At 45.8% G+C, this 23,078-nt stretch overlaps 2 protein-coding genes across 15 annotated transcripts in view; both read left to right on the forward strand.

Moving 5' to 3' along the window:
- The window catches only part of LOC118396031 (disks large homolog 1-like), a 356,822-nt gene that overhangs the window by 161,330 nt on the left and 172,414 nt on the right, over positions 1 to 23,078 (forward strand). The window lies entirely within an intron of this gene.
- On the forward strand, positions 301 to 3,160 carry LOC127907960 (uncharacterized). Its single transcript, XM_052464736.1, has 2 exons — positions 301 to 756; positions 841 to 3,160. The coding sequence occupies exons 1-2, from the start codon at positions 418 to 420 to the stop codon at positions 1,120 to 1,122; spliced, it is 621 nt and encodes a 206-aa protein (XP_052320696.1). The 5' UTR covers positions 301 to 417; the 3' UTR covers positions 1,123 to 3,160.

Here is a 23,078-nt window from a genome sequence, read left to right on the forward strand (position 1 = left end):
TATATTATTAGTTTATTTACTGTATTAAGGCTTTACAGTATATTATTAGTTTATTTACTGTATTAAGGCTTTACAGTATATTATTAGTATATTTACTGTATTAAGGCTTTACAGTATATTATTAGTTTATTTACTGTTAAGGCTTTACAGTATATTATTTTCCAGTATATTTACAGTATTAAGGCTTTACATTATAGTATATTATTAGTATAATTACTGTATTAAGGCTTTGCAGTATATTATGTTCCAGTATATTTACAGTATTAAGGCTTTACATTATAGTATATTATTAGTATATATACTGTATTAAGGCTTTGCCGTATATTTACTGTATTAAGGCTTTACAGAATATTTGAAATAAATACATTAGGCCCTAATACATGGATTTCGCATGACTGGGCAGGGGCACAGCCATCGATGGGCCTCGGAGGGCGTAGGCACACCCACTTGGGAGCCGGACAGGTCCAGCCAATCAGAAAGAGTTTTTCCCAACAAAAGGGCTTTATAACAGACCGAAATACTCCTTTCAACAGCTGTCCGGGTGGCTGGTCGCAGACGATCCCGCAGGTGACTAAGCCTGATGTGGAGGTCCTGGGCTGGCGTGGTTACACGTGGCCTGCGGTTGAAGAGGTCCTGGGCTGGCGTGGTTACACGTGGCCTGCGGTTGAAGAGGTCCTGGGCTGGCGTGGTTACACGTGGTCTGTGGTTGAGGAGGTCCTGGGCTGGCGTGGTTACACGTGGCCTGCGGTTGAAGAGGTCCTGGGCTGGCGTGGTTACACGTGGCCTGCGGTTGAAGAGGTCCTGGGCTGGCGTGGTTACACGTGGTCTGTGGTTGAGGAGGTCCTGGGCTGGCGTGGTTACATGTGGCCTGCGGTTGAAGAGGTCCTGGGCTGGCGTGGTTACACGTGGTCTGTGGTTGAGGAGGTCCTGGGCTGGCGTGGTTACACGTGGTCTGTGGTTGAGGAGTTCCTGGGCTGGCGTGGTTACACGTGGCCTGCGGTTGAAGAGGTCCTGGGCTGGCGTGGTTACACGTGGTCTCCGGTTGTGAGGCCAGTTGGACGTACTAACAAATTCTCTAAAATGATGTTGGAGGCGGCTTATGGTAGAGAAATTAAGATTTAATTCTCTGGCAAAAGCCTTGGTGGACATTCCTGTAACCAGTATGCCAATTGCACATTCCCTTGAAATTTGAGACATCTGTGGCACTGTGTTGTGTGAAAAAACTGCACATTTTAGAGTGGTATTTTATTGTCCCCAGCACAAGGTGTACCTGTGTAATGATCATGCTGTTTAATCAGCGTCTTGATGTGCCACACCTGTCATGTGGATGGATTATCTTGGTAAAAGGAGGAATGCTCACTAACAGGGATGTAAACACATTTGTACACAACATTTGAGAACATTTCTGGGATCTTGTATTTCAGCACATGAAACATACGATCAAAACTTTACATGTTGCGTTTCTATTTTTGTTTTCGTATAAACATGCTAGCATATCAAAATCAAATCAAATGTATATAGCCCTTCGTACATCAGCTGATATCTCAGAGTGCTGTACAGAAACCCAGCCTAAAACCCCAAACAGCAAGCAATGCAGGTGTAGAAGCACGGTGGCTAGGAAAAACTCCCTAGAAAGGCCAAAACCTAGGAAGAAACCTAGAGAGGAACCAGGCTATGTGGGGTGGCCAGTCCTCTTCTGGCTGTTCCGGGTGGAGATTGTAACAGAACATGGCCAAGATGTTCAAATGTTCATAAATGACCAGCATGGTCAAATAATCACAGGCAGAACAGTTGAAACTGGAGCAGCAGCACGGCCAGGTGGACTGGGGACAGCAAGGAGTCATCATGTCAGGTAGTCCTGAGGCATGGTCCTAGGGCTCAGGTCCTCCGAGAGAGAGAAAGAAAGAGAGAATTAGAGAGAGCATACTTAAATTCACACAGGACACCGGATAGGACAGGATAAGTACTCCAGATATAACAAACTGACCCTAGCCCCCTGACACAAACTACTGCAGCATAAATACCGGAGGCTGAGACAGGAGGGGTCAGGAGACACTGTGGCTCCATCCGAGGACACCCCCGGACAGGGCCAAACAGGAAGGATATAACCCCACCCACTTTGCCAAAGCACAGCCCCCACACCACTAGAGGGATATCTTCAACCACCAACTCACCATCCTGAGACGAGGCCGAGTATAGCCCACAAAGATCTCCGCCACGGCACAAGCGTGCCACGTTATGACTGACTTGTGATCGTTGCAGTTGCTAGTCTGATTGCATTGACATTCCCAGCCTTAGTTACATTCGCCTGTTTTTGTCCAAAAATATTGAGTCCTTGATACTAAAACGATGCATACCGAATGGAGACAGCAAACGATGTACCAAGCCAGCTGTGATTTACAACCTGATCTCAATACTTTTGACACATTTTTGTGCACATGGAACATTTCTGGGGTCTTTTATTCCAGCTCATGAAACCGACACTTTACATGTTGAGTTTATATTTTTGTTCGGTGTATTTTAGCACCCCAGCTATATTATCAGTGAATATGTTGGCTCCCGGGTGGTGCAGTGGTCTAAGTGCAAGAGGCGTCACTATAGTACCTGGTTAGAATCCAGACTATATCACATCCGGACGTGATTGGCAGTCCCATAGGGCGGCACACAATTGGCCCAGCCTCGTCCGGGTTTGACCGGAGTAGGCCGTCATTGTAAATAAGAATTTGTTCTTAACGGACCTGCCTAGTTAAATAAAGGTTAAGTAAAAACAGGTTCAGATATATCGGTTTGTTTTATTTGTCTTGTTTTCACGGTTTCACCGAGAGTGCTAAAAGCTACAGATTTACAGTGGGAATAACTTCGCCATAAGCTCATTTGGGTTTAGTGTTGAGCCATGTGAGCTAAGGTTTACTTCTCACTATGTTAGACATGGTTAGAAGTTAAGACTGTCAGTTTGTAAGAAACGACTGCGGCCTGTCATCCATCTTTAATCTATTCGTCCCCGTTGTTCCACTGTTAGACAGAGGTGGTATCAGCTGTTCCACTGTCAGACAGAGGTGGTATCAGCTGTTCCACTGTCAGACAGAGGTGGTATCAGTTGTTCCACTGTCAGACAGAGGTGGTATCAGTTGTTCCACTGTCAGACAGAGGTGGTATCAGCTGTTCCACTGTCAGACAGAGGTGGTATCAGTTGTTCCACTGTCAGAGGTGGTATCAGTTGTTCCACTGTCAGAGGTGGTATCAGTTGTTCCACTGTCAGAGGTGGTATCAGTTGTTCCACTGTCAGACAGAAGTGGTATCAGTTGTTCCACTGTCAGACAGAGGTGGTATCAGCTGTTCCACTGTTAGACAGAGGTGGTATCAGCTGTTCCACTGTTAGACAGAGGTGGTATCAGTTGTTCCACTGTCAGACAGAGGTGGTATCAGTTGTTCCACTGTCAGACAGAGGTGGTATGTTGTTCCACTGTCAGACAGAGGTGGTATCAGTTGTTCCACTGTCAGACAGAGGTGGTATCAGCTGTTCCACTGTTAGACAGAGGTGGTATCAGCTGTTCCACTGTTAGACAGAGGTGGTATCAGCTGTTCCACTGTCAGACAGAGGTGGTATCAGCTGTTCCACTGTTAGACAGAGGTGGTATCAGCTGTTCCACTGTTAGACAGAGGTGGTATCAGCTGTTCCACTGTCAGACAGAGGTGGTATCAGCTGTTCCACTGTCAGACAGAGGTGGTATCAGCTGTTCCACTGTCAGACAGAGGTGGTATCAGCTGTTCCACTGTTGGTAGACAGAGGTGGTATCAGTTCCACTGTCAGACAGAGGTGGTATCAGCTGTTCCACTGTCAGACAGAGGTGGTATCAGCTGTTCCACTGTCAGACAGAGGTGGTATCAGCTGTTCCACTGTCAGTGGTATCAGCTGTTCCACTGTCAGACAGAGGTGGTATCAGACTGTCAGACAGAGGTGGTATCAGCTGTTCCACTGTCAGACAGAGGTGGTATCAGCTGTTCCACTGTCAGACAGAGGTGGTATCAGCTGTTCCACTGTCAGACAGAGGTGGTTCAGCTGTTCCACTGTCAGACAGAGGTGGTATCAGCTGTTCCACTGTCAGACAGAGGTGGTATCAGCTGTTCCACTGTCAGACAGAGGTGGTATCAGCTGTTCAACTGTCAGACAGAGGTGGTATCAGCTGTTCCACTGTCAGACAGAGGTGGTATCAGCTGTTCCACTGTCAGACAGAGGTGGTATCAGCTGTTCCACTGTCAGACAGAGGTGGTATCAGCTGTTCCACTGTCAGACAGAGGTGGTATCAGCTGTTCCACTGTCAGACAGAGGTGGTATCAGCTGTTCCACTGTCAGACAGAGGTGGTATCAGCTGTTCCACTGTCAGACAGAGGTGGTATCAGCTGTTCCACTGTCAGACAGAGGTGGTATCAGCTGTTCCACTGTCAGACAGAGGTGGTATCAGCTGTTCCACTGTCAGACAGAGGTGGTATCAGCTGTTCCACTGTCAGACAGAGGTGGTATCAGCTGTTCCACTGTCAGACAGAGGTGGTATCAGCTGTTCCACTGTCAGACAGAGGTGGTATCAGCTGTTCCACTGTCAGACAGAGGTGGTATCAGCTGTTCCACTGTTAGACAGAGGTGGTATCAGCTGTTCCACTGTCAGACAGAGGTGGTATCAGCTGTTCCACTGTCAGACAGAGGTGGTATCAGCTGTTCCACTGTCAGACAGAGGTGGTATCAGCTGTTCCACTGTCAGACAGAGGTGGTATCAGCTGTTCCACTGTCAGACAGAGGTGGTATCAGCTGTTCCACTGTCAGACAGAGGTGGTATCAGCTGTTCCACTGTCAGACAGAGGTGGTATCAGCTGTTCCACTGTCAGACAGAGGTGGTATCAGCTGTTCCACTGTTAGACAGAGGTGGTATCAGCTGTTCCACTGTTAGACAGAGGTGGTATCAGTTGTTCCACTGTTAGACAGAGGTGGTATCAGTTGTTCCACTGTTAGACAGAGGTGGTATCAGCTGTTCCACTGTCAGACAGAGGTGGTATCAGCTGTTCCACTGTCAGACAGAGGTGTATCAGCTGTTCCACTGTCAGACAGAGGTGGTATCAGCTGTTCCACTGTCAGACAGAGGTGGTATCAGCTGTTCCACTGTCAGACAGAGGTGGTATCAGCTGTTCCACTGTCAGACAGAGGTGGTATCAGCTGTTCCACTGTCAGACAGAGGTGGTATCAGCTGTTCCACTGTCAGACAGAGGTGGTATCAGCTGTTCCACTGTCAGACAGAGGTGGTATCAGCTGTTCCACTGTCAGACAGAGGTGGTATCAGCTGTTCCACTGTCAGACAGAGGTGGTATCAGCTGTTCCACTGTCAGACAGAGGTGGTATCAGCTGTTCCACTGTCAGACAGAGGTGGTATCAGCTGTTCCACTGTCAGACAGAGGTGGTATCAGCTGTTCCACTGTTAGACAGAGGTGGTATCAGCTGTTCCACTGTTAGACAGAGGTGGTATCAGCTGTTCCACTGTTAGACAGAGGTGGTATCAGCTGTTCCACTGTCAGACAGAGGTGGTATCAGCTGTTCCACTGTCAGACAGAGGTGGTATCAGCTGTTCCACTGTTAGACAGAGGTGGTATCAGCTGTTCCACTGTTAGACAGAGGTGGTATCAGCTGTTCCACTGTCAGACAGAGGTGGTATCAGCTGTTCCACTGTCAGACAGAGGTGGTATCACTGTTACAGATACTTTCATTGTTAAGCTCTTCAGATTAGCTGAAGTATCAATATTGTAAATGAATGGAGATACTCTGTCCAGTGAAAGTGTGTGTATCAGTGTATATGTGTATGTTGTTATCAGGGTCAGAGAATGACAGCCTTTCTCTGTTCCAGTCCAGCTGCACTCTGATCCTCTTGGCTTTCCGTCTCACTTTAGAGGAGAATGATTGACAGGTGTGTTTTTTGTATTTACCAACACAACACTGTGTTGCCCACATTCTACCATAGAAAGCACCTTTCATCCTGGAGACAGACTGAGATAAATCCTCCAGTCTCCGACCTCAACGTCCCAGCGATGTGTTTGTGAGTTAAAGCCTTCTGATCCCGGAACAAAATGACAGTTATCAAACGTCTCTGGGGTTGTCAGGAAACTGTTGTGTCGAACAGGTTCTCACACTGGTCAGATCATCAGACAGGGTGAGATGTGGGGGATGCAGTGTTGAGGTCCAAAAAGATGCAGGTTACTGAACCTGCATCTTTTTCCCCCAGACTCCCAACTTCAGGTTGCCCAGGTGTTTGGCCACGTCTACCAGCGCTCCTGGGACTCTCTCTGGATCTGGTAGTGTGCACTTGGCTCTTCCAACGGTGGCCTTGTAGTTCTGTAGACATTTGATGTTTTCAGGTCCTCCTCTGCGGCACTGAATTGTGTGTGAAAGGGATGATATCTCTTTATTCGTCACCTCAATATTTTTCTTCATCTGATTGTCGTGCTCCTCTTCCTCCCTTAGAGAAGTTATTTTGGCTGCCTCTTCATCTCGCAGAAACTGGTGAATCATCTCAAATTCCTCCTTAATCTGCTTTTCTGTGATCTGGGCCTGGCTCTTAATGTGCTCTGCTGTTTTCTGTGATCTGGGCCTGGCTCTTAATGTGCTCTGCTGTTTTCTGTGATCTGGGCCTGGCTCTTAATGTGCTCTGCTGTTTTCTGTGGTCTGGGCCTGGCTCTTAATGTGCTCTGCTGTTTTCTGTGGTCTGGGCCTGGCTCTTAATGTGCTCTGCTGTTTTCTGTGGTCTGGGCCTGGCTCTTAATGTGCTCTGCTGTTTTCTGTGGTCTGGGCCTGGCTCTTAATGTGCTCTGCTGTTTTCTGTGGTCTGTGCCTGGCTCTTAATGTGCTCTGCTGTTTTCTGTGGTCTGGGCCTGGCTCTTAATGTGCTCTGCTGTTTTCTGTGGTCTGGGCCTGGTTCTTAATGTGCTCTGCTGTTTTCTGTGATCTGGGCCTGGCTCTTAATGTGCTTTGCTGTTTTCTGTGGTCTGTGCCTGGCTCTTAATGTGCTCTGCTGTTTTCTGTGGTCTGTGCCTGGCTCTTAATGTGCTCTGCTGTTTTCTGTGGTCTGGGCCTGGTTCTTAATGTGCTCTGCTGTTTTCTGTGGTCTGGGCCTGGTTCTTAATGTGCTCTGCTGTTTTCTGTGATCTGGACCTGGTTCTTAATGTGCTCTGCTGTTTTCTGTGGTCTGTGCCTGGCTCTTAATGTGCTCTGCTGTTTTCTCACACGTTACTTTAATTGCATTAAAGATCTTCAGCTTCTCCCGTAAGGGTTTCAGTGTGGTCTTGAGTGCAGATTCATCTATGGGACAGAACTTGTGGTTTGTGTGTTTTCTGGAAGTCTGACACACGAAACAAACATGCTTTTTATCCTCCAGACAGTAGAGCTTGAGATTCTCTCCTTGCAGACTGCAGAGCAGCTCAGACACGGCTTCACACATGTGCTTTAAACCCAGCTGACACGGAGGCCGGTGTCTTGATGATCTTCTCCTGCAAACGGGGACATTCCCAAGTTTATTTTCCCTTCCAATAGTCGTGCAGACAGGCATTACAGAATATATGGCTACATGACAAGAGGACAGGGTTCTTGAAGATGTCACAGCACACAGGACAGGAGAGCATCTCCTCTGGGAGAAACTGGAAGCCATTTTCCCTATGTCACTCTCTTATGTGGCTACCCGAGGTTATATAAGATCACACTGTACCATAGTCTCCAACGTTCCAAAGATGCATCACCTGCACTTCCACCTGAACAGGTGACTGTCGTACTTCCTGCACTCCTGACAGGTAGAGGGGCGGAGCTTAGGGAAACTATGAATCAGAAATCTTCTGTGATTTCAGTGAGAACGATAAAATGTCAGGGTTCAAGATACAGACAGCAACAGAGGGAGGCAACAGTATGACCCTAGGCATTCATGATAAATAAACGTGTTACTTGGTAGGAGACGAACGAATGATAAAACAACCAAAACAAGTATTTGAAATGCATTGCAGTTTGAGTGCTGAAGGTGGCTAGTAAACTGTAACTGCAGCCGACATTTAAAGTCAGACATGTGGTAGCCTGCCTGTCATGGCCCTTTTCTGATATGTACTACTTCTTCAAGTGTTATTAAATTGCTGAATGGGATGTGGTGGTGGTCATTAACCTCCAGTCTGAGCAAAGTTCCATGTGAACTTTATGGGGAATCTCTATTAGATTGTGAGATATTGAGTTCCTAACACAGATTAGGATGGAAACTCATTAACCCAATGCCATCCTAAAGTGTGCGCGTGCGCGTGTGCGTGTGCGTGTGCGTGTGTGTGCGTGTGCGTGTGCGTGTGCGTGTGCGTGTGCGCGTGTGCGTGTGTGTGTGTGTGTGTGTGTGTGTGTGTGTGTGTGTGTGTGTGTGTGTGTGTGTGGACAGAGGGGACAGAGACAAATAACCAGATACTGAATGCTTAATGACTAGCCCAGCCCTAAACTCAGGCCATCCTCCCCTCCCCTTAATGACTAGCCCAGCCCTAAACTCAGGCCATCCTCCCCTTAATGACTAGCCCAGCCCTAAACTCAGGCCATCCTCCCCTCCCCTTAATGACTAGCCCAGCCCTAAACTCAGGACATCCTCCCCTCCCCTTAATGACTATCCCAGCCCTAAACTCAGGCCATCCTCCCCTTAATGACTAGCCCAGCCCTAAACTCAGGCCATCCTCCCCTTAATGACTAGCCCAGCCCTAAACTCAGGCCATCCTCCCCTTAATGACTAGCCCAGCCCTAAACTCAGGCCATCCTCCCCTCCTGTCGCTGGTCTTTTGAACTGTGATTACAGCCATTAGGGTGTGTCAAAAGGACTCTTCTACAGTGTCCGGGTAAAGTGGACCATTAAGAACCCATTAGTCTGTAGACTTTAGAGGAGACTGTTCACCAGGCAGGCTGCAGTGGTAATGCTGGGTTACATGCAACAGGAGAGTGGAAGGGTCAAGGGTCATCCTACAGGTGCACTGTACCGGACTGGAGTACAGATGTCTCTTGTTGGTATTTACAACGAGCCTGACCAAAATGTATCCTAAAGCTACTGGTTACAGTGAAAACATGTTAATTTATTCACGATGGTACCGTCTTGGTAGTGCAGATACAATGTAGTTATACAGTTTACCTGGGATACAGTTTACCTGGGATACAGTTTACCTGGGATACAGTTTACCTGGGATACAGTTTACCTGGGATACAGTTTACCTGGGATACTTACACCGTGACTACACTGGTCATTCATTTGAAACGTCATTTGAGTAGAGTTATTATTATTCTGTATCTGCACCATGGATCAGCTCAAAAACGTTGGAAAATGTACATGCTAGTTCTACAACTCAAGTGATAATATCATGGAATGTTCATTTGAGTAAGGAGGGTACTGTAGTTTGTTGATTTGAGTAGGGAGGGTACTGTAGTTTGTTATTTTGAGTAGGGAGGGTACTGTAGTTTGTTCATTTGAGTAGGGAGGGTACTGTAGTTTGTTCATTTGAGTAAGGAGGGTACTGTAGTTTGTTCATTTGAGTAAGGAGGGTACTGTAGTTTGTTCATTTGAGTAGGGAGGGTACTGTAGTTTGTTCATTTGAGTAAGGAGGGTACTGTAGTTTGTTGATTTGAGTAAGGAGGGTACTGTAGTTTGTTGATTTGAGTAAGGAGGGTACTGTAGTTTGTTCATTTGAGTAAGGAGGGTACTGTAGTTTGTTCATTTGAGTAAGGAGGGTACTGTAGTTTGTTCATTTGAGTAGGGAGGGTACTGTAGTTTGTTCATTTGAGTAAGGAGGGTACTGTAGTTTGTTCATTTGAGTAGGGAGGGTACTGTAGTTTGTTCATTTGAGTAGGGAGGGTACTGTAGTTTGTTCATTTGAGTAAGGAGGGTACTGTAGTTTGTTCATTTGAGTAAGGAGGGTACTGTAGTTTGTTCATTTGAGTAAGGAGGGTACTGTAGTTTGTTATTTTGAGTAGGGAGGGTACTGTAGTTTGTTATTTTGAGTAAGGAGGGTACTGTAGTTTGTTATTTTGAGTAAGGAGGGTACTGTAGTTTGTTATTTTGAGTAAGGAGGGTACTGTAGTTTGTTATTTTGAGTAAGGAGGGTACTGTAGTTTGTTCATTTGAGTAGGGAGGGTACTGTAGTTTGTTATTTTGAGTAAGGAGGGTACTGTAGTTTGTTATTTTGAGTAAGGAGGGTACTGTAGTTTGTTATTTTGAGTAGGGAGGGTACTGTAGTTTGTTATTTTGAGTAAGGAGGGTACTGTAGTTTGTTCATTTGAGTAAGGAGGGTACTGTAGTTTGTTCATTTGAGTAAGGAGGGTACTGTAGTTTGTTATTTTGAGTAGGGAGGGTACTGTAGTTTGTTCATTTGAGTAGGGAGGGTACTGTAGTTTGTTCATTTGAGTAAGGAGGGTACTGTAGTTTGTTCATTTGAGTAAGGAGGGTACTGTAGTTTGTTCATTTGAGTAAGGAGGGTACTGTAGTTTGTTATTTTGAGTAGGGAGGGTACTGTAGTTTGTTATTTTGAGTAAGGAGGGTACTGTAGTTTGTTATTTTGAGTAAGGAGGGTACTGTAGTTTGTTCATTTGAGTAGGGAGGGTACTGTAGTTTGTTATTTTGAGTAAGGAGGGTACTGTAGTTTGTTCATTTGAGTAAGGAGGGTACTGTAGTTTGTTATTTTGAGTAAGGAGGGTACTGTAGTTTGTTATTTTGAGTAAGGAGGGTACTGTAGTTTGTTATTTTGAGTAAGGAGGGTACTGTAGTTTGTTATTTTGAGTAAGGAGGGTACTGTAGTTTGTTCATTTGAGTAGGGAGGGTACTGTAGTTTGTTATTTTGAGTAAGGAGGGTACTGTAGTTTGTTCATTTGAGTTTGTAGTTTGTTATTTTGAGTAGGGAGGGTACTGTAGTTTGTTATTTTGAGTAAGGAGGGTACTGTAGTTTGTTCATTTGAGTAAGGAGGGTACTGTAGTTTGTTATTTTGAGTAAGGAGGGTACATTTGAGTAAGGAGGGTACTTGTTCATTTGAGTAAGGGAGGGTACTGTAGTTTGTTATTTTGAGTAGGGAGGGTACTGTAGTTTGTTATTTTGAGTAAGGAGGGTACTGTAGTTTGTTATTTTGAGTAAGGAGGGTACTGTAGTTTGTTATTTTGAGTAAGGAGGGTACTGTAGTTTGTTATTTTGAGTAAGGAGGGTACTGTAGTTTGTTCATTTGAGTAGGGAGGGTACTGTAGTTTGTTATTTTGAGTAAGGAGGGTACTGTAGTTTGTTCATTTGAGTAAGGAGGGTACTGTAGTTTGTTATTTTGAGTAGGGAGGGTACTGTAGTTTGTTATTTTGAGTAAGGAGGGTACTGTAGTTTGTTCATTTGAGTAAGGAGGGTACTGTAGTTTGTTATTTTGAGTAGGGAGGGTACTGTAGTTTGTTATTTTGAGTAAGGAGGGTACTGTAGTTTGTTCATTTGAGTAAGGAGGGTACTGTAGTTTGTTCATTTGAGTAAGGAGGGTACTGTAGTTTGTTATTTTGAGTAGGGAGGGTACTGTAGTTTGTTATTTTGAGTAAGGAGGGTACTGTAGTTTGTTCATTTGAGTAAGGAGGGTACTGTAGTTTGTTCATTTGAGTAAGGAGGGTACTGTAGTTTGTTATTTGAGTAAGGAGGGTACTGTAGTTTGTTATTTTGAGTAAGGAGGGTACTGTAGTTTGTTGATTTGAGTAAGGAGGGTACTGTAGTTTGTTCATTTGAGTAGGGAGGGTACTGTAGTTTGTTCATTTGAGTAAGGAGGGTACTGTAGTTTGTTCATTTGAGTAGGGAGGGTACTGTAGTTTGTTCATTTGAGTAGGGAGGGTACTGTAGTTTGTTCATTTGAGTAGGGAGGGTACTGTAGTTTGTTGAACTTTGCATATACAGCTCATTTGGAAACTATTCCCCTTGACTTTTTCATTTTGTTACATTACAGCCTTATTCTAAAATGTATTCAATTGTTTTTCACCCTCATCAATCTACACACAACACCCCATAATGACATCACAATACCCCATAATGACATCACAATACCCCATAATGACATCACAATACCCCATAATGACATCACAATACCCCATAATGACATCACAATACCCCATAATGAAAAAAGCAAAAACTGTTTTTTATGTGTTATACATTGATAAAAACTGAAACATCACATTTACATAAGTATTCAGACCCTTTACTCAGTACTTTGTTGAAGCACCTTTAGCAGTGATTACAGACTCAAGTCTTCTTGGGTATGACGCTACAAGCTTGGCACATCTGTATTTGGGGAGTTTCTCCCCATTCTTCTCTGCAGATCCTCTCAAGCTCTGTCAGGTTGGATGGGGAGCATCGCTGCACAGCTAGTTTCAGGTCTCTCCAGAGATGTTCGATCGGGTTCAAGTCCAGGCTCTGGCTGGGCAACTCAAGGACATTCAGAGACTTGTCCCGAAGCCACTCTTCCGTTGTATTGGCTGTGTGCTTAGGGTCATTGTCCTGTTGGAAGGTGAACCTTCACCCCAGTCTGAGGTCCTGAGCGCTCTGGAGAAGGTTTTCATCAAGGATCTCTCTGTACTTTGCTTCGTTCATCTTTCCCTCGATCCTGACTAGTCTCTCAGTCCCTGCCGCTGAAAAACATCCCCACAGCATGATGCTGCCAGCACCATGTTTCACTGTAGGGATGGTGCCAGGTTTCCTCCAAACGTAACGCTTGGCATTCAGGCCAAAGAGTTCAATCTTGGTTTCATCAGACCAGAGAATCTTGTTTCTCATGGTCTGGGAGTCCTTTATGTGCCTTTTGGCAAACTATTTAGGAGTTACTTCGGTCTGCCCACTCTACCATAAAGGCCTGATTGGTGGAGTGCTACAAAGATGGTTGTTCTTCTGGAAGGTTCTCCCATCTCCACAGAGGAACTCTGGAGCTCTGTTAGAGTGACCGTCGGGTTCTTGGTCACCTCCCTGACCAAGGCCCTTCTCCCCCGATTGCTTAGTTTGGCCTTGTGGCCAGCTCTAGGAAGAGTCTTGGTGGTTCCAAACTTCCTCCATTTAAGAATGATGGAGGCCACTGTGTTCTTGGGGAGCTTCAATGCTGCAGATTTGTTTGGGTACCCTTCCCCAGATGGACTGTCAACTGTGGGACCTTATATAGACGGGTGTTTGCCTTTCCAAATCATGTCCAATCAATTGAATTTACCACAGGTGGACTCCAATCAAGTTGTAGAAACACCTCAAGGATGATCAATGAAACAGGATGCACCTGAGCTCAATTTCTGGTCTCATAGCAAATTAGACTGAATACTTTGTCATTCCACTTTGTCATTATGGGGTATTGTGATGTCATTATGGGGTATTGTGATGTCATTATGGGGTATTGTGATGTCATTATGGGGTATTGTGTGTAGATTGATGAGGAACGTTTTTTATTTAATCAATTTTAGCAACATGTGGAAAAGGTCTAGGTGTCTGAATTACTTTCCCAATGCACTGTGTCTCTGTCAGTGTTTCCAGGGGAGAGCTGAGCTGAGAGAAATACTTTTAACTCTGTGGAACACACTCAGGGGTCCGCAGCACCACTCTCATCAAATATACATGTCCCGGGTACTTTTTTAATTGGCAATGCATTATTGAGCTGCTCCTACATGTATAAGGTCACGTTGGACTGAGGATGAGGATGCAGACAGAGGTTTGACAGCCGCGCTGTCTGCCTGAGTACACTGGAAGTGATCAAGCAGGTACAGGAAAGGCTGACGGCTTGTATGAGTGTGTCATTCACATGTGTTCGGTTCTTAGCATAGATGGGCAAGTGGTGTTTGGATATCTCATTTACTGTGGGGTGGGTGGGAGTGAGTGAGTGAGTGAGTGAGTGAGTGAGTGAGTGAGTGAGTGAGTGAGTGAGTGAGTGTGTGAGTGGTGAGTGGAGTTTGTGGGTGTAGTTGAGTGGTGTGGGTGGGAGTGAGTGGGTGGTGTGTGAGTGTGGATGGGAGGGTGATAGGGTGAGTGAAGTGAGTGAGTGGAGTGAGTGGGAGTGGTGAGTGAGTGAGTGAGTGAGTGAGTGAGTGAGTGAGTGAGTGAGTGGGTGGAGTTTGTGGGTGTAGTTCGTGGGTGGGTGGGGTGAGTGGGTGGGTGGGTGTGGATGGGAGGGGTGATAGGGTGGGTGAATGTGTGTGTGGGTGGAGTTCGTGGGTAGGTGGGGTGAGTGGGTGGGTGTGTGCGGGCGTGAAAGGTCTCAGGAAGAGCCTCCTGTAACATAGTGAGACACCTGGATGGAACTTACCTACCTGTAGCTGTGGTTATTCAGGGGTTAATAACATTGTTGGAGAACATCAGCTAGTTACATTACTAACGCATCTCCTTGCAGCAGTGATGGAACCAACTGTTTTTCTATATCATGGCAGAAGCATCAATTGTGCTGAATAGTTGTGCATAAAATCACCATAATCTAAGCGTATACCAACAGTATTATTTATACTCCCTGAAAATAAATGTCCCTGCCATTTCCCCAGCTAACCACAGCACTATACACAGTAGTAAAATATGATTTTACTCCCTGAAAATAAATATCCCTGCCATTTCCCCAGCTGTAGTGCTATCTAGAGGTAGATGCTATTTCTTTCTCCTAGCTACAGTGAGGCTGATCCTATCAGCACCTGACTGTAGGTGCCTGTGGACCCAGACACCACAGTGATGATATGTGGACACAGACACCACAGTGATGATATGTGGACACAGACACCACAGTGATGATATGTGGACCCAGACACCACAGTGATGATATGTGGACCCAGACACCACAGTGATGATATGTGGACCCAGACACCACAGTGATGATATGTGGACCCAGACACCACAGTGATGATATGTGGACCCAGACACCACAGTGATGATATGTGGACCCAGACACCACAGTGATGATATGTGGACGAGGAGTCCTGTCATTTCTCTCTGTCTCTGGAGAATATCTTTGGAGTTGTAGGAGCAGCGAGGGAGGGAGGAGCTTGGTTGATGGGGTTACAGCTATTTGATGTGAAAGCTGTTGCCATGGTGCCGGTCCCCACAGAGTAGGAGCACGAGCTGTGACAATGGCTCTTACCTCGTTGACACCTGTGACTCTGGCTCAGCTATAGGCTGGCTCTGGATGGAGGAGGAGGAGGAGGATGCTTCTACTATTTTAGTGTGAGAGGAAGATGAGGAGGAGGAGACAAGAGAATCAACAGGCGTTCACACAAACCAGGATCCTGTTCCTTTTTTTCCCCCCTCTGATGGGCACAGGCTGTTGTTGTTCCACTGTGGATCGGTGGTGGCAGTATGTGTAGGAGATCAGCGAGCTGCAGTGTCTGAAAACACCCGAGGAGGAGAACACACATTTACACACTTACACACACACACACACACACACCCACACAGTCAGCATCACGCAGCACCAGAAGCCGACGTTTACCCGACTGAACTGGCTAACGGCTAATATTTCCTTCCTGGATTTTACACACTCATCTGTGAAGTGCATCTGTGGCGTCTCACACTCATCTTGTTCTCAAACGCGTTTTGGGCATTTTCTTATTCCTTTCTCCTCTTGTCTGCTCCTTCTGGACCTGCGAGCACCTTTTAGAGAGAGGCTCTGAGTTTCAGTTTTATGTTTGGCTGGCAGGGGCGTCAACAGCGTCCATAATCATATCTGGTGACGAAAGGGTTTCTACGCCTGGACAATGGCTCTGGAGTGGCAGGACCAATCAGTAACACCACTCTGTGGAAGCTTTCCTGTGGCCACAGCGGTTTCTGATGACTTTCAATAGAGTTCAACTCTTCTGGGACTGAGTGAGGGGGAGGAAGGTGGAGAGGAGGAGAGGAAAGGAGTGGAAGAGAGGAGGAGGAGGAGGAGGAAGACCACACCAGATCAGAGCTCAGGATGGATCTTCTCTCCATCTATATTTAATGTGAGTGTGGAGGTTTAGAGGGGGGTCTCTGAGTTGTTCTCCTGTTAAGAATGTACTGTGATTGAGCCCTGATCATTTGACTGCACTTCACTGGAGGTCCACTTACAACCTGTAAGCAAGGGAGAGACAGAAAGAAACAGAGCTCCCTTCTTCTGATGTCTCCAAGACTCGTCAGGTAATCAAGCCTATTTCCTGCCTTTCGACCCCCCGTGCTGTCGTTCTTGAAAGAGAATAGAACAAGGAGAGAGAGAAGAGTCCCAGTGATCCAGAGAGACTACTGCTGGGGAGTTGCTGGCGGTGCCATCTGTGTCTCTCCGTCCTAACTGCCTTCCCAGCTGTTGACCATGCTGCGTCTGGTGTGTCCCCCTGGTTAGGGAACGGAGGATGCAGACGGGGCTGTCTGTCTGTCTGTCTTTCACCATCTTAATGGACTTCCTTTTGGACTTTTGGTCCCTCTTACTGCTCAATAGGATGCAGTGAGTAACCTAACCCGTGCCAGCACACCACTCCAACTCCTCCACCTTATATTCCTCTCCTCTGTGGCTGCCAGTTCAATCGCCCTGCAAGCCAACTGTTCTCTCGTTCCCGGCTCTAAAGGAAGAGAAGAGGGGATAGTTATTTCTCTTCCCTCCTCCGGTCCCTTGCTCCTGAGATGAATTTCATCTTCGGCAACAATACTCAGTTCCCACGAGGTGGGCGGAGCGGTGGAGGCGGGGGCCAAGGGCACGGGGGGCCCCAGAAACAGAAACAGGGGCCCAAGAGAGGCGCCTCAGAGGAACTGTCCTCGGGACATCATACGGGCTCACCTTCCTCCTCCTCCTCCTCTTCCTCCTCTCATTGGCAGCAGCTCATCACCTTCTTCTCGAAGAGAAACGCCTTTAGTGACTGCATCACAGCCGGAGCCACTCAGGTAATTCCAGATGACACGTCTGTAGTACCAACAGGTGTACTGTAAATGTGCTCACACTGCGGAGTTCCTGCTTTTATTGCCTGGTAATACTCTGTGTGTGTTTGTGGACAGGGCAAGGAACAATTCTGGATTGTTCAATTGTTTGGGCTTGATATTTGCCCGTGTAGACTGTAGCCTCTGATACTTGTGTGGCAAACAATGTTTCTATTTATATTCCTCAAGGTTACTATGGCAGCTACTGTTGCTCTAAGATGTCTCTAAGCATGTAGGCAGAAGATGCAGAAGGTTCCCAGAAAGCTCAGCATTGAAAGTGTAAACTGAGATGTGTGTTTCCTCGGCCTTGTGGAGAGGTGCAGAGCTGTCCGCCAGTCTCCTGGCAGTGTACTGTAGAACCTGAAGTGTTTACCGAGACCAATCCCTAGTCCCCTTGGCACCGAGCCACCTCCTAATACCTCTCTGATGCGTTAGACCAATCCCTAGTCCCCTTGGCACCGAGCCACCTCCTAATACCTCTCTGGTGCGTTAGACCAATCCCTAGTCCCCTTGGCACTGAGCCACCTCCTAATACCTCTCTGGTGCGTTAGACCAATCCCTAGTCCCCTTGGCACCGAGCCACCTCCTAATACCTCTCTGATGCGTTAGATGTCCTGCTTCTCCGTCCTCCCTTAACGCATCAAGTCAATAATTTATTCCTGGACCAAGTTGAACTAACCTGGCTGCTGTCCTCACATAGTGCTGTCTCAGTCCTGTCTTCCTGTCTTGTCAACCATCGGGAGTTGGGAGTGGAGAGATCAGGGCTGGTTGGTTATTCTCTGTGTCTGGTGAGGCAGGAGGGCTCATGGTCACTACTGTACTGGAGGCTCAACTTTCACCTCTGATAATTATCATCAATTATATACTGATGGAACCATAACAGATGAAAGGACAAGACAAGAGCACGATGAACCACAGGTTTAATTAGTCTTTTAATGTTTTGGCAAACCCTCATGAAAATCTGTTGAGCAAATTGTTGGTGTAAAGATGCTTGTTCAAGAAGAGGCTCACTAGTGAGCTGAACTTGATCAGTTACATCATGACCAAGTGGGGCTTGTGTTCCCATCCAGTCCAGTGTTGTAGTAAATCAACAGGGCCTGCTGTCTGTCTGTATCCTGATGTCCAGGGCCTGCTGTCTGTCTGTATCCTGATGTCCAGGGCCTGCTGTCTGTCTGTACCCTGATGTCCAGGGGCTGCTGTCTGTCTGTATCCTGATGTCCAGGAACTGCTGTCTGTCTGTATCCTGATGTCCAGGGCCTGCTGTCTGTCTGTACCCTGATGTCCAGGGGCTGCTGTCCGTCTGTACCCTGATGTCCAGGGGCTGCTGTCCGTCTGTACCCTGATGTCCAGGGACTGCTGTCTGTCTGTACCCTGATGTCCAGGGACTGCTGTCTGTCTGTACCCTGATGTCCAGGGGCTGCTGTCCGTCTGTACCCTGATGTCCAGGGACTGCTGTCCGTCTGTACCCTGATGTCCAGGGACTGCTGTCTGTCTGTACCCTGATGTCCAGGGACTGCTGTCTGTCTGTACCCTGATGTCCAGGGGCTGCTGTCCGTCTGTACCCTGATGTCTGTGGGGTAGGCAGCTGGCGCCAGAAGCACTCAGTGCTCTATTGTTTTCTGAGTTATAAACTGTAATCAGATTGGACTGGGGCTAGAGCTTCTTCCCAAGGTGTTGTCCAGAGCACTTAGTGGAGGACTAATGGCCCATTACATCTGCTGCTGCACTGTGAGGTGCCATCACTTTTATATCAATTCATCCTGTCTTTTACTGAGGGAAGAAGAAGAAATGGAGATGGATGGAGACTTTTGAAAGATTGAAAAAAAGGGAAGGATGGAGATGGATGGATGGAGATGGACGGATGGAGATTTTTGAAAGATTGAAAAAAAGGGATGGAGAAGGACGGATGGAGAAGGACGGATGGAGAAGGATGGAGAAGGACGGATGCGGATGGAGATGGACGGATGGATGGAGAAGGGCGGATGGAGATGGATGGAGAAGGACGGTTGGAGATGGATGGATGGATGGAGATGGACGGATGGATGGAGAAGGACGGATGCGGATGGAGATGGATGGATGGATGGATGAAGAAGGACCGATGGAGATGGATGGATGGTTGGAGAAGGACGGATGGAGAAGGACGGATGGGAAGAAGTATTTTCTGTCGTACTCACAACAACCACTTCATCTTTCTTTCATGAGCCTTTTTAGCCACAAACACCCGAACATACAGTACGTTCTCACGCCACGGCCTCCTGGTCATTAAGACACACCTTCTCTGGCGTCCTCTAGGGTCTGAGTTCAATACCCGTTTAAGGTTCAGATCAGAAGGCTTTGGGTCCGTATAGCAAATCAAGGATTAAAGTCCTGAGAAATTGTTTTAGGGGTCGATTTTAGGGGTGTAAGGGCTGAGTCTCGATACTTCCTGTTGATCTCATGTAAAGCCTCATACAGGAATATATAATGTACCTAGCTGTATGGGCACGCAGTAATGAATGAACCTGATTAATTATGTCAAACTGTAAACCTAGTTGATTCGTGTAATTAGTCTTCTGTTGTGGTCGGGCGTTCTAGAACTTTCTCAGGCAGCATGGATTGTTGTGTTGGAGGTTTATGTCTCTCTAGGAGTGGACTGGAGTGCTGTAATTTTTATTTATTTTATTTTACCTTTATTTTACTAGGCAAGTCAGTTAAGAACAAATTCTTATTTTCAATGACGGCCTAGGAACAGTGGGTTAACTGCCTGTTCAGGGGCAGAACGACAGATTTTGTACCTTGTCAGCTCGGGGATTTGAACTTGCAACCTTTCGGTTACGAGTCCAATGCTCTAACCACTAGGCTACCCTGCCGCCCCAATAATGCCTGTTCAGGGGCAGAACGACAGATTTTGTACCTTGTCAGCTCGGGGATTTGAACTTGCAACCTTTCGGTTACGAGTCCAATGCTCTAACCACTAGGCTACCCTGCCGCCCCAATAATGGCAAGAAGCAGAGAGGTTTTGCTCTATGTCTCTGTAATAATTGATGAGGAGGTTAGCATCGCTGGGGAGGGAACTTGTACACAAACTACTACTACTTCTTGCCTTGATTTTTTCTTAACAGACGATCGTGTAAAACGGAGGCGGGGGAACACAGGAGGATTGCTTTGGTGGATCCTTCACCAAACACGGAAGGGTCTTGAATATTAAGGATAAAGGGATCCTTGAATGTATGGGATATACTGTAGGGGTCCTTGAATGTATGGGATATACTGTAGGGGTCCTTGAATGTATGGGATATACTGTAGGGGTCCTTGAATGTATGGGATATACTGTAGGGGTCCTTGAATGTATGGGATATACTGTAGGGGTCCTTGAATGTATGGGATATACTGTAGGGGTCCTTGAATGTATGGGATATACTGTAGGGGTCCTTGAATGTATGGGATATACTGTAGGGGTCCTTGAATGTATGGGATATACTGTAGGGGTCCTTGAATGTATGGGATATACTGTAGGGGTCCTTGAATGTATGGGATATACTGTAGGGGTCCTTGAATGTATGGGATATACTGTAGGGGTCCTTGAATGTATGGGATATACTGTAGGGGTCCTTGAATGTATGGGATATACTGTAGGGGTCCTTGAATGTATGGGATATACTGTAGGGGTCCTTGAATGTATAGGATATACTGTAGGGGTCCTTGAATGTATAGGATATACTGTAGGGGTCCTTGAATGTATGGGATATACTGTAGGGGTCCTTGAATGTATAGGATATACTGTAGGGGTCCTTGAATGTATAGGATATACTGTAGGGGTCCTTGAATGTATGGGATATACTGTAGGGGTCCTTGAATGTATGGGATATACTGTAGGGGTCCTTGAATGTATGGGATATACTGTAGGGGTCCTTGAATGTATAGGATATACTGTAGGGGTCCTTGAATGTATAGGATATACTGTAGGGGTCCTTGAATGTATAGGATATACTGTAGGGGTCCTTGAATGTATGGGATATACTGTAGGGGTCCTTGAATGTATGGGATATACTGTAGGGGTCCTTGAATGTATGGGATATACTGTAGGGGTCCTTGAATGTATGGGATATACTGTAGGGGTCCTTGAATGTATGGGATATACTGTAGGGGTCCTTGGAATGTATGGGATATACTGTAGGGGTCCTTGAATGTATGGGATATACTGGGCCTTCTAAAATGTATTTAAAAAAACAACATTTTCCTCATCAATCTATACACAATACCCCATAATGACAAAGCAAAAACACATTTATTTTACATTTTTGCAAATGTATGTAAAAAAATATATATACATAAATATATTTATAATGGTACATACAGTTGAAGACGAAAGTTTACTTACACCTTAGCCAAATACATTTAAACTCAGTTTTTTTAAATAATTCCTGATATTTAATCCTAGTAACAATTCCCTGTCTTAAGTCAGTTAGGATCACCGCTTTATTTTAAGAATGTGAAATGTCAGAATAATAGTAGAGAGAATTATTTATTTCAGCTTGTATTTCTTTCATCACATTCCCAGTGGGTCAGAAGTTTATGTACACTAAATTAGTTTTTGGTAGCACTGCCTTTAAATTGTTTAACTTGGGTTAAACGTTTCGGGTAGCCTTCCACAAGCTTCCCACAATAAGTTGGGTGAATTCGTGATGGTCACTCCAATACCTTGACTTTGTTGTCCTTAAGCCATTTTGCCACAACTTTGGAAGTATGCTTGGGGTCATTGTCCATTTGGAAGACCCATTTGCGACCAAGCTTTAACTTCCTGACTGATGTCTTGAGATGCTGTGTCAATATATCCACGTAATTTCCCCCCCCATGATGCCATCTATTTTGTGAAGTGCACCATCCCTCCTGCAGCAAAGCACCTCCACAACATGATGCTGCCAACCCCGTACTTCACTGTTGGGATGGTGTTCTTTGGCTTGCAAGCGTCCCCCTTTTTCCTCCAAACATAACAATAGTCATTATGGCCAAACAGTTCTATTTTTGTTTCATCAGACTGTTGGGATGGTGTTCTTTGGCTTGCAAGCGTCCCCCCCTTTCCTCCAAACATAACAATAGACATTATGGCCAAACAGTTCTATTTTTGTTTCATCAGAGGACATTTCTCCAAAAAGTACAATCTTTGTCTCCATGTGCAGTTCCAAACCGCAGTCTGCTTTTTTTATGGTGGTTTTGGAGCAGTGGCTTCTTCCTTGCTGAGTGGCCTTTCAGGTTATGTTGATATAGGACTCATTTTGCTGTGGATATAGATACTTTTGTACCTGTTTTTCCAGCATCTTCACAAGGTCCTTTGCCGTTCTGGGATTGATTTGCACTTTTCGCACCAAAGTACGTTAATCTCTAGGAGACAGAACGGGTCTCCTTCCTGAGCGGTATGATGGCTGCGTGGTCCCATGGTGTTTATACTTGCGTACTATTGTTTGTACAGATGAACGTGGTACCTTCAGGCATTTGGAAATTGCTCCCAAGGATGAACCAGACTTGTGGAGGTCTACAATGTTTTTCCTGAGGTCTTGGCTGATTTCTTTGGATTTCCCCGTGAGGTCAAGCAAAGAGGCACTGAGTTTGAAGGTAGGCCTTGAAATACATCCACAGGTATACCTCCAATTGACTCAAATGATGTCAATTAGCCTACCAGAAGCTTCTAAAGCCATGACATCATTTTCTGGAATTTTCCAAGCTGTTTAAAGGTACAGTCAACTTAGTGTATGTAAACTTCTGACCCACTGGAATTGTGAAACAGTGAATTATAAGTGAAATAATCTGTCTTTAAACAATTGTTGGAAAAATGACTTGTGTCATGAACAAAGTAGATGTCCTCACCGACTTGACAAAACTATAGTTTGTTTACAAGAAATGTGTGGAGTGGTTAAAAAGCGAGTTTTGATGACTCCAACCTAAGTGTATGTAAACTTCCAACTTCAACTGTAAGTATTCAGATCCTTTGCTATGAGACTCAAAATTAAGTTCAGGTGTATCCTGTTTCTATTGATCATCCTTGAAATGCTTTGTACAGATTGATAGGAGTCCACCTGTAGTAAATTCTATTCATTGGACATGATTTGGGAAGGCACACACCTGTCTATATAAGGTCCCACAGTTGACAGTGGATGTCAGAGCAAATTCCAACCCATGAGGGTGAAGGAATT

Source organism: Oncorhynchus keta, chromosome 1, assembly GCF_023373465.1.
Source record: "Oncorhynchus keta strain PuntledgeMale-10-30-2019 chromosome 1, Oket_V2, whole genome shotgun sequence".
Classification (NCBI taxonomy): domain Eukaryota; kingdom Metazoa; phylum Chordata; class Actinopteri; order Salmoniformes; family Salmonidae; genus Oncorhynchus; species Oncorhynchus keta.